The sequence below is a fragment of the Chamaea fasciata genome, unplaced genomic scaffold (assembly GCF_029207755.1).
Source record: "Chamaea fasciata isolate MVZ Bird 193981 ecotype frontalis unplaced genomic scaffold, bChaFas1.0.hap1 SCAF_7, whole genome shotgun sequence".
NCBI classification, from domain to species: domain Eukaryota; kingdom Metazoa; phylum Chordata; class Aves; order Passeriformes; family Sylviidae; genus Chamaea; species Chamaea fasciata.
Window position 1 is genome coordinate 33,249,790 of NW_027094092.1, and position 12,802 is coordinate 33,262,591.

Below are 12,802 nucleotides of genomic sequence, written 5' to 3' on the forward strand. Positions count from 1 at the left end.
TGATCAGCCTTAAATGAAAATTTACTTTTTCGTATTTTGCTCCAGCACAGTATGCTCCAGGTGTTTTTTTCTACAAAGCTAGTTGATGAAAAGCTAAGTTTGACAGTAAAATTTTGGTGGAGAGTCTGATTTATAAATACTTTCAGGAGCTCTTTTCTACAAATACTGGACATTGAAAAGGCTGAACATTCAGTACTATGAAAAGATACTTTGGAGTTGAAGTCCTAAGAAGAGTATAAGCAAATTGTCCTATTGAAAGTATTTTTTTCATTTCAAGTAAATAGAGTTCACTGGCAATATGTGAATGCATGTGTATGCAAGAGTGTGAGTGTGCGTGTATCAGTGAACCTTACATAGAATCCATAACAGTGAAATGCAGTTTTGAAAGATGTAGTACATGGAAGAATGAATTATCTAAAGGTATATAAACATATCTACTTATCAGACTTGTTAGTGTCAGTGAAATTGACTTATTTAACTGGAAATTATTACATGATTTAGAATGTGCAGAAATAAGCAGGCAACCACCTTGCTGTCACATTGTGACATCTAAGAGTTAATTTTAGAGAAATAAAAATGGATTTTTTTTTCAAATTTCTTTACAATATAACATAAGGGAGAAAAAGAAGATTTGGCTCTAATGGACAAAATAGCTCATTTTCATTTCAGGTATGTTTGTCTTCCGTAGTTCTGAGCCTTGTGCTGTTGCATGTGGTAAAAGAACTAAAGAAGGTAATGTAGGTATCACATCATGCCTACAGTTTTATATTCTCAAAAAAATTGTTTGCTCACAGAATTACTAACAAGAATCACGTTACTTACATGCCTCAGTATTTTCCAGCATGGATTCTGAAACTCTTCATTAAATAACATTGCTTTGACAATACTCATATAGAAATAAATGAGACTAGACATATCTTGTATGATATTTTCCTAGAGTAGCTTCCCTCAGTGGAAGGCTGTTAATGACTTGAATGACCCAAACCATGGTTTATACCTCAGATAACTAGAGAATGGTGTATACCTCAGATAACTAGAGCAATAGAGTGTTCAGTTTTGTAGTTGCTCTACTGAATCCATGTCTTGTTGGTCTTCATTGTGGAGGAGTACCTTGCCATTAGTATCTAGAGGCTGGTCTGCATGGAGGCCATGTGGTCAAAGCAAGGGAAAAAGACCTTTTGTCTGTATTCCAAAATTTAGTTTAAGTCTGGCTTTTGGATCTTACAGTTGGTTAAAGATACTATTTAAAAAAAATCAAGAAATTAAATTCTGCCTGTCTGAGGTCAGAGTATGATGCAAGTTAACTGAGTTTCATTATTTAAATCATACTTCTCCTAATTAGAAAGATACAAATTAATAGTCCTTTGATCTTTCTCTTGATTCAGTTAAGTGGTTTGTCTTCAGAATAACATTGATCTGAGACATAATAATATAGGCCACTACCTGTCTTCATAACACAAATACTTCTAATTTTTATTTTTCATTCTGAAGCATTTATACATGTTGGTATGTTAAAAACCCAGCTTTTAGATCTGGTCACAGATTTGAACTACTAATTCTAGGTGAATATAATTGCTTGATTGCAAAATAGTCACACATAAAATCTCCAGCCCTTAAAATATCCAGTGTAGCATCAGAATGGAAACATGCATGGTTACTTGACTTTTTCTATTTTGTAGTTGTTCACTGGCATCTTGTTGTTCTGACGTAATGTCATTTATTCAATCTGGAGTTGGCTGTTCACGTTAATTTTGGCTATTAAATTAATTAATCAGTCTTTGTGGAGGTGATTTTGTAAATAAGATTTCCTGAAAGAAGTGTCTTCAGGCAAGTTTGCTCTGTAATTGTTTGAATATTTAAGAGTTGGAAGTCCCAAAGGTGAAGCAGACATTTATTTGAAACCAATTCTCTGCACAAAATGCAATTTAGTTGTTTTTTTTGTTTGTTTGTTTGTTTGGTTGGTTTTTTTTGTTTTTGTTTTTGGGTTTTTTTGGGTTTTTTGTTTTTTAGCTGGAGACTTATCCTTCATTGTCGAAGTGTTTGTAGTCTCTGTGGCTGTAATGTAGGCCTCAGTTAACAGTTGCTCATTTAATAGGTTTATGGAAAACAAAAACAGTTCTGTAGAAAACTCTTTAGGTAGACTTTAAAGTAGTAGATGTCTGTTGATTTTATTTTAGTATTCCATGTCTTTTGATAAATATGTCTAACTTTATTAAATTTTACTAAATGCCTCCTGGGTTTAGTATGACTTTTTTAAGTTGGAAAAATGAATCAATTTATTTAAATTAAATCATTTAGAAAAAAAATCTTGTGAAATAGTATGGGATCTAAAATGATGTAGCAACTTTATTGAATTCTATGAAAACAGTTAATATATAAAATAAAAAACTTAGTTCATTAATGAATGATTTCTAATTACTAAGACTAATTTTTTACCTTGTAAATGCAGCTAAAAGAAGAATCAGTGTGTGAGGAGAACTTGCATTTATGGTGTGGTATATGGCTATAATGGAAGATTTTTCATGCTTTTCCGTTTCTCCTGTTTAGAATGTTATTCTAGGCTTTTCAATATGCTTCTGTTTGATATTGGACTTTGAGTGTGCCTATGTCCTAGGAAGGGCATTTGTAAAAATGTATCTAAGTAGCTCTTAAAATAGATTAGTTACATAGTATTATGGTGTGGTATAGATACCATTGTTTAGTAATTTAGTTTCAAACCATGCTGAGATAAGGCCCCAGAAGACTTCTGAACTTCATAATGGGAGTGTTCACACACTAAAATGTGTAAATCCACTTATATTAATTCCCACCTGTTTTTGGAATTACTTCTTCCTAAGTAATGAAGGCATGAGATCTATGTGTTTTGAGGTTGCAGTGTAAACGACAGGAAAGTCCTAGATGATGTGTAAGCCATCTGCAGTCACTAAGATGATCTGTGTGATTTGAAGCTAGTCTTCAGAGCCTTACCAAATAGAGGGTTTTCAGTTTGACATAGAGTTGTTATATCCTTATGTCTCAGGAATATTTCCATACTGTCTTTGATAACTTGCAGCTGCATCTGACAGATGTATCAAAGCTTAGAAAAAAAATCACATACTCTGTTTGAAATCACTATAACCAGTGGTCTTAGAATGCTTCAGAAATTATAAGGCAAAGTTCATATTTAAGAGTTTTCCACTCAAATAATTATAGAAGCCTAAAAGTCCAGTTACTAAGGTATAGATTGTCAGTAACCCACCTGCAAATATGTTGTGCTTTAATTTGAAGTTTTGCAACTGTATGGTAATTGTTATTTGGGCACAAATAACCTTAAACATTAATTTAAGTGTGGATAACGGTTTTCAGTTATACAAGCTTTAAGAAGGATAGTAATTGGAAAGACAAATTCATTTAGAGACTATATTTTATACCTTGGTCATAAAAATTGAACTCTATTGTGGCAAAGCTGTGAAGCACACATTTGAAATTAAATCTAGTTTAACCATTCTTCAGCTGTTTATACTTCATTTTCTTACAAAAATCTGTTCTACACAGTAAATTTTATGGATATTCTACATTTTTCTGAATGACAGTGCTCAAATTTTCTTGCAATACACATGAATAGACATATATAGGCACAGGTCTAGCACTTCATTTTTCTTTGTTAATATTTTGGCATTTATATGCAATATTTCATTTAAGATAGACATTATTGAGGTGGTGAATAGTGCTGTGCAGTGATATGCTTAGCAGTAACCTTTACTCATAATGTGATATTGTCTGTATGTCTTATTTTGTTCAGCTTTCTCTGGCACTGATGAAGCCTAAGGCTGCTGTTTCTTTGAGTTGCTGATAATTTTTTATCTGATTAACTGACACATTTGGTTGAAATCAGACACAGCCCTTAGGCTGGGCATGGATTTAATTTAAAAAGTATCAAAGGTTTGCACTGTGTGCTGTTTAATCATCATGTTTATCAGGCAAAGAAAAATTACCGGAAGGAGCATAGGGAGAGGGTTATCTTAAGGAGCAGTAACTTGGGAAATTGATAATAACTCTGAGGTAATTTACAGCTAACTTTTACATTCATTAATATAACATTTCCCACTAATAGTTACAGTGCATGTAATGTACTAATTAAATTGAAAACATTAGCACTAATTTTCTTTTTGCTGAACTCTGAAAGGGTCAGGTAAAGACATTAAAATATGAAATTATAGAAAACCTCTGTACTGATACAACTGCAATAAATTTTTTACTTACTATAATACTTCTGCCAGTATTATATGCTACAATGCCTAAGTAGTAATTTCCTCAGATTACTGTTACTATCATTAATTGAAAAAAAAAAAGTAAAATTGAATTAACAGTGAGCTCATGTAAATTAATCTTACCACTCTGTTTATGTTTTACTTCAGCTGTGAAGCTGTATGTTAGAATTGTAAAAGGATATAACAGAGGCACCTTAAAAACAACAGTGATGTTCTGGAGCTTTCACAAAACTGCTAAATTTTTGATAATATTTCCTGATAGGAGATGCAGCCAACAGTAATTTATGATACACAAAGAGCAGCAATTTTGAATGTTGTTCATTTAACTGTTTAAAATAATAAATCATTTTAAAACTGGGATGCCTTAAACATAAATTGTGTGTTTTAGTACAGTTACAGTTGCAAAGAGCAATTAGCTGTTCTAACACAATTGTTTATGAAGAGTTTTGTCTTGTCTTCTGAACAGGAATAAATTAACTATTATAACAAGATATAGAATAATGTTTAATTTCACTTACTGTTAAAACACAGCTAATAATTACCTTAGGTACATAAGCAAAAGCTACTAAAAATGTCTTATTTAGTTGCTTTTTAAGTTTATTTTTCTACCTGCCTTTTGAAATTAGTACTTTTGGTAGCTCTAAAGGGGAAAAATAAATTTTTAAATGTCATAGGGAAAATAAAACTTTGTTAGCATCTGGGTACTTTTGTCTTTAGCATCTGGTTTTATGTGCACATTGCATATTTTGTGTTGTAATACTTTGTGACAGAGTGTATTGTACTAAGTGCTTTCTGAATTATCCAAATAATCCAGAGAAGCAGTTTATTTTTATTTTTAGAGCAGTCTATTGCACTAGAAGCATATTATTAAAGTTTAACGTAGCTATGTCATCTCTTAAATTAACAGTATATTATGCTTTTTAAAATAATAATTAAAAAATCCACTCAACCCAAGAAAAAAAACACCTTTTCATATTGACTTTCCTCAGATGTTGTTTTGTTTTTTGTTACTTTTTTTGTGATACAGCATGTACCATCTTTCCTTCTGAATTTTCCCAAATTCACTTCCTCAGCTTTTGAGTTCAGTGCAGATCCGTGATATTTACCTGCAGATGTCAGCTTGGTTTACCCTTCCTGAGTGCAGTTTTGTGAACATGCTTTTAATGGTACCAGACCTGATCAGATTTCACATTAAAAGTGAAGGCAGTATTGATTCTGGGATGGATTCTCTGCTAACCATGATCAACTCTTAGTCAAACAAAATGCTGTCTGTTTGCAAGGTGTCCTATAATTCTTTCAATACCAAAGAATGAGTTCAGGGAAGAAGTAGCTTTCAGCTAGTACTCTTTGCATTCTTCAGCTGCTGAGCTGAATTTACTGTGGGACAAGGGTTTATGTAAACTTTGTCCAGTTGAAGAGTTTATGAAGGTTATTAGACCGTAGTTTTTTTTGTTCTACCTCATACTCCATCTTTCTTCCTTTCAAATCTTCTTATTTCATTAATTTGTACCACTTAAGCCTTAATTTGTTGAACTGGACAAAATAGGGAGATTGAATTTATTCCATTTCACAGAATGTAAGCATATTAACTAGTTCTCCCATTTCAAAGCATATATGAAGTGTATTGATGTTTTTACTTATGGAAGATATTGTCTGGACAGTGATGAAAGTTTATATTTGCTCTTTACCATGAGAAGAACTAAATGAAAAGAGATAGTGATAAATAACTACCTGTGAGAATTTTTTAAACATGAGTGCTACACACAACTGCAAAATGATGTGCTGCCATTTCAAAAGACAATAAAAACTTATGTATTATCAAAGGAAATAAACTAGAATGAGTGCAGACAATCTTCTGTGTTATTATTTCAGTCAGATTTAATATAAGTTGGAAGCAAGCAGCCAATAATAGACTAGTTTTGTCATTGCAAACATCAAAGTATATTGCATCCATGTGTACATATTTTTGTTTGCGTATTTTTATATATATGCATTCATAGGCATGTGTATCCAATGTGTTACAGATTTGTACTGTAAAAAACACCCGAACAACCTCACGACAAAAGCTATGAGTAATCTTCTTGATGCATAAGTTTCAAGTTTGGGCCATTGTTTCAATGGTCATTTAGTATTTGTTCTGTGACCTTATGTGGCTTTTAAAATTTCATTATCATAGAATGGTGATGAAATTTCCTGGGACTCATGACTACAGTTTTGTAAATCCCAAACAAGTAAGTTTGTGCAATAGATCATTTTAGTATAGAAGCATTGTGTTTGTATAAGAACAGAACATTTAAGTCTCTACTTCCATTTACTTTTATTTTTAATTTGAGGGAGTTTTCTTAGCAAGTATCTTTGCTGATGCATATATTTTGTCAGAACTTGAAAAAAAGAATGAATAAAAACATGTTTATGGCTCTTGTGATCTTGTTAAAAGTGTATTGGGCAAGTTAGTTGTCATCTTCATGGATGAACAGGAGATCCTGTAAATCTGTTTATTTGGGATATCAGATTTCACTCCATATTTGTTTATTGTGAGGATACCCTCTTTTTTAAAAGTTTGTGATATAATTGCTGTCTAGTATCTCTCATCCACCTATTTATTTCCCATTGTTTGAGAAAGGAGAGTGTACATTGTGAAAATATATATAATGAAGTATAATGAAAATATTGTGGTAACTACAGATCTGCAGTTCATTGTAATAAATATGATGATAATGTACATCTTTGATGACATAAGAGGAATGTATATGTTATTAAACAGGTTGCTCAGAAAAGTTCTGGATGCCCTATCACTGGAAATGTTCAAGGCCAGGTGGTATGGACCTTTGACTCCAGCATATAATGATTCTGTGATGAAAGAATGTGCAAAACTGCGTATGATCTATGTATTTATGTGGCCATAGAGATTAATCTGCTTGTGAGACAGTAGTTGTATACTCTTCTGTTTGTTGGTATGGGATGCATCAAAAACATTATTTACTGAACTTAGCTGATAGCATAGTTTGCCTCTGGTAACAGAACTGTGATGAATTAATAACATAAACAAAAATATAGGTAATGTTTTTGGACATGTTGGTTGATATCTGCACATTGTGACAGAGGACATTTTAAAGGAATTCCTAGGGTTATTATTTTTGCATAAAAATAAAATCAAACAGAATTCATCTCAGTCATGTTTTCCAAGACTGTTACACAACTTTCTAACCTTTTTCAAAAGATTGTTGAAGAATGCAGCTTAAGTGTAGTTTTAGCAGTACAGGTATATTGCATATCAAAATAGCATGAAATAAAGGAATACAAAGAATATATTTGAGATATATTTGAATATTCAAGAAGGCTTCATGAATCAGTTAATCAAATTTATTTAAAGAAAACTCTGCTTGCACAACTGGTGTTAACATTTTAAGAAATGTTATTGTAGATGGGTGAGTTGAGTAAATTGAAGTGTCTGTGATTTACCTTTATTCTAAAAAGAGCTTTGAAATATTGCAGAGAAAGCTCAGAGGGAAGCAGGAAAAATATTGTATGGATAATAGTAATAATAATAATGATCATAATTATTGGATCCATCATTGGATGATGGACAAGTGAGAGATAAAACAATTTTTTTTCACTCCTACTACTTCTGGATATGTGAGAAGCATCAACCTGAACACTGTTGGATTTGGCATTAAGCTTCATATTAATGGATCTATCCATTAATGACATGGGGAAGTACATAATTTAAATAGTGATGTATTTTTTAGATTACTATATAGGAATTTTGAGAAATACAGTTTCTTACATCTCAAATGTATATTGGGTGTGAATAACTTAGAAATTTTGTTGGGCAAACGTGAGGTGAGAATTAATGTAAAGAATAAGATCATCGATTGAGGTAGGAGTATCCCAGACAGGCATAAAGCAGAACATTTTTCACTATATTATAAATTTGAATAAAACACCCTCTGCATAATTTTATTGATAAGACACAGGAACTGAATTTTAAATTCAGCAGCACATCAGGCAAAGACGGATTTGATTTTGAAATTCGTAACAACGCTGCCATTTCACTTGGGCTATGATTCAGGAAAATGATTTATCTAGATTTCCAAGGATAACTGCTTATCCTTTGTTCCCCGCCTTGGTTGGGCAGCTGATGTGCATGTTGTAGTCAGAAATGTTCCAGCCTTTACCAGGCAATAACTCCTGGTACAGTCAGCAGTGCTTCGCCATCCAGCTGATGCAGTCAAGGGGCGCTTCACTGCTCAGCTTGCTTGGTCAAGGCTTGGCAGGAGTTCTCAGATCATAATGTAGGCCAGAGGAGAAAGGCGGGGGCAGGATGCGTCATTACATGTAGATAATTGAAAGTTTTGTTGTAAAATCTTGCTGCAAACTTGACGGGATTGGGAACAGGTCCAGAAAGTAAATCATGCTGTGTAGTTATGATTGACCTTGATTAAAGGAGGAAAAGCAACTTTTACTGAAGTCTAGATGAAGCAAAATTTAGAAAAAGAAAGTTCAGCTTGTTGATTGGGACACAAGCAATTTAAAAAATGGAAGATCTCACAAAATACTGGAACTATGTGCATTTTGAAATGTTACATTCTCAGTGGATTTACAAGAAAAAATAAAGTGCTGGTTTTTGGCTTAGGTAATTTAAATGAAACAGAGAAAATGTGTCTTGGAAAACCTTTTTCAATAACAGAATTTTTAAAAGATGCTTTTGAGTACGTTTCCTGTGAATTTTTTTCTTCTGGTGTTGAGACAAAAAGAATAATCTCACACTCTCTTTTGCTGCATCCCATGGAAAAAACTAACAGTTCAGTTAATTGTATGATGTATGCTGCTGATAATTATTTGTAGGTGGGATAGCTAGCACCTCACTTTTAGGGAAAATCTGGAGGGAATTTTCAGGATGTCTGGAAAACTTTAGGATAATCTGTTACGTGTGATACTTTTCAGTTACCTTGGTTATTCCTTCTCTAGAATGGTACTTGAGTCAAGTAGACTGCATTAGAGTAATAACCATGTAGCAGGTCAGCTGAGCTACTCTCTTCTGTAGAAGAACTGCATTCCAGCCTATTCTGTTCTGTGTACTGGACACAGAAAAAATATTATTCTTGGTTGATTCTGCAAGGAGAGATACTGAATCTCTACAGCTTAAACTATTATATACTGCTGTCATTGATATTCCATGTCTTTTTTCAGGACAAAGAAGGAGTAGAGGGTGTATCTGTGGGAGCCATTCTTTCTGACTACCAGAGAGTTCGAGTGGAAGATGTGTAAGAAAATATTAATCTGTTTCAGTATACACATACTGGAGAGTACTCATCTGTTTTCTTACTCGAATTTTAAGCAGAAACAGTTGCCTGATTTCTCATGTTCTGTGATACCAAATGCATTCTAATCATTAGTATAGGTATTTCTTTTTTATTTATTTTTCTTCCTTTTTCCCCCCTGAAACCATGTGTTCCTTAGTAAAAATCTAGTAGAGACTATACCAGAGTTTTTGATTGCTCTTCAGATATCTCTTCATCTGTAGAAAATACTCAGAGTTTTGGTATGAAAATAGTTGAGTAGGTTTAGTTCTTTGATTTCAATAGGAAGCTCACTCAGTTCCAATGACTACATTGTTGTGGTCCCCCTATTTTTCACCAGTGTTTGTGAAATATAGAGGATATATTTCACAATATATAGAGGAACATCCTGTGACTTGTTATCAGGAATTAGATAAAAGAGAATCTTTCTGTGCACATCTTCCCATAATTCCTTAATATCTAAAATTTGTTGTTATTAATCAGGAGCTTCCATTTGTTATTCCTATTGTGCACAAAAGTCTATATAGATTGTGATTCTTTTAAGAGTCTTAATTTTAAAAGAGCATTATGTAATGGTAGTTGTGTCTGTTATGTAGGCCACTATTTGACCTGAAAAAGATTTTCACTGTACATGTCTGATGAAATGCAAAACCACCTTGTGTTAAAAATTATTATAGTTTCATGAATTCATTAATTATTTGTTGATGATGAAAGCAAGTATCTGGAATTGTTTATGAACTGTAAGAACGATGAAATTAATGCTATTCCAACTCAGCTCACGTCAGCAAGTTACAGAACGCATTTGTTTTCTTTACAGTTTACATAGATAAATTGCAATCAGAAGTAACTTCTTTTTCTTTTCCTTTATACTTAAACATTTTAATAATTGCCTCACATATTTGTTGGATAAAAAAAGGTTGCTTTTGTTGGTTGTGAGTTTTACGTCTTTACCACAGCTAAAAGATTGACAGGAAATCACAGTATTTCAAACAGGCATGATTGTTTCCAAGATTGCTGTGTAGTAAAATACTTTACATTGATCTGTAGATTTAGCCTTTGCAGTAAGGTTGTTTCATATGAACCATACCAGTTAATTCAGCTAATTTTTTAGCTGAAGTTAGGCACCTAAGTAACTACTTTACATTCAGAGCTGCTAAATAGTTCTATTACAAAACCTAGTGGTCTGTTAAAACATATCAAAGCAGTAAGAAAACCAGCCAGATTATAAGGGTACTAACTATACATTTACATGTCAACATTAAACGTACATTTAACTATATAGTCTTGACAATCATACTAGTGGGTCTATCTAATAAATGGAGGAAGGCCCATATATGTGAGAAAGACCATGTATTAAAAAAATGGTAATTGACAAATAAAGGTAAATCTTAAATGCTCTGAACTAGTCCCATAGTTAAACATTTTCATAGTTCTTCAGTGCTAGACAGTACGTACTTAATCACCAACGGATGGTTCTTGACAATTTACAGAAATGTTACCTATCAATAATGCAAATTAGTGATTCTCTAATGTAATAAACAATCAAATGCTGTGTATCAAATGCTGTCTATATATGATATGCATCAAAACAAATTATTAACTTTACAGTAACAAGTTGTTAATTTGTATCACAAGCTGTATATATTTTCCTGAATGATTCTTTTCCTTGGGTGTTGATCCAAATCACAGCATCAAATTCAGCATATTGTACTAGTGATGTGTGCCACATTTATCACAGAGCAGTAACTTTGTCCTTAGTTGTGTTCACAAAAGTGATGATTTCCTAAGGTGTTAATTGCTTTGTGTCCCAAAAGGTTTAGGAACACATTTTGTTATGGCTTTACTTATGTTCCTGTGCAAATCCGTTTACCTCAGTGAGTTGCATCTTATGTAGACAAATTATGGTCAGAACAAGTTTCTTTTTTTTTTTCTTTTTTAATATATATTAGACTTAATCTTTGTAATGAAATACGTGAATAATAAAGTGTTGTAATTGAAATAGTAGAAGAAAAAATATTTCAGGATAGGAAAAGAAATGAATTTTCATTAATTTTACATTAATAATACTGTGTAAAAGCATAATACTTTTTTTTACCTTTTTTTGTTTGTTTTTAAGGTGCAGAAGGCTTAATCTTCAACCTTTAGCTTACCTCTGGCATAGGAACCAGGAAATACTGCTTAAAGAAATGATATCATCTAATGTTCAAGCCATAATCATAAAAGTGGCAGCTTTTGGTATGTAGTCAGATTCTGAGCAATATTGTTTACTGAAATTTCCCATGGACAAATCCACAACAAAACAGAGGAAAACAGAACTTTTGTTGCATGTTTTAGGATATGGAATGTTAAGATCAAGAAAATTATAAAAAAATGGGTCAATATGAGTTGCGATGTCTGAATAATTAATTAAACAGGATGCAATTAATTCTTAAAGATATGGAAAAGCTGGAAAGTAGTTCTTCCTAACATAGTGATTAAATTCCTCTCATTTTTTTTTTGTTCTGGTTTGGTTTTGATTTGCAGTAAAGATGCATGTATAATTCAGTAGTTCACAGTATTGTCATTTATAGATGATACAGGCTGGTGACTAGGCAATATTATAAAGCAACCATGAAAGTTTCAATAGAAATACATCAAGTTAATATCAAACAAGATATAATTATGCGGCAAAAATATTTTGTGTAACAGCAGACTTGAAGTTGGTAAATCATAAGAGCAAACAGAAATAATTCATCATTGCTTCTAAAATTTTTTTGGTATTTAAAATGTAGTTGTTTAGCATACCAGAAAATCAACCTCTTTTCATTATCAGCTATATAAAATGAATTTACAAAATTTGAAGCAAACCAATATTAAAGTTAACCTATCTGTTTATTGCTTCAGTGTCAAAAAGGTAATGTCAAATGAAGTTTTATTAGGAGGCTTATGGAATGATGTGCTCTAAAAGCCTAAGGAGCACATGAGAAACATGTTATTAATACAATATATTCATTTCAGGCCTCTGCAGTTTTAAATTTCAGAGTAGCAAATGAGTTTAAGCATAAAATGTGACCAAAGGACCTTTTCTTTTGGGGTTGATTATAAATTTGTGGTCCACTATAGCAAACAGTGGTTCGTATCATACAAATGCCATCAATGGTTAAAGATCTATATATGGAAAATTTATGTGTTGCATAATCTTTCATTAGAAGTCCAATGGCTGGTTTATCTGCGCAACTTTTCCATTAAATACCTAATCTCTCTTTCTCT

The 12,802-nt window shown here is 32.4% G+C and overlaps 1 protein-coding gene across 1 annotated transcript in view; it reads left to right on the forward strand.

Annotated features, from left to right (window-relative positions):
• The window catches only part of DPH6 (diphthamine biosynthesis 6), a 198,354-nt gene that overhangs the window by 34,509 nt on the left and 151,043 nt on the right, over positions 1-12,802 (forward strand). The window contains exons 4-5 of the mRNA XM_066188341.1: positions 9,444-9,517; positions 11,670-11,788. Of these exons, the coding sequence (XP_066044438.1) occupies positions 9,444-9,517; positions 11,670-11,788 (193 nt within the window). The remainder of the gene's footprint in view (positions 1-9,443; positions 9,518-11,669; positions 11,789-12,802) is intronic.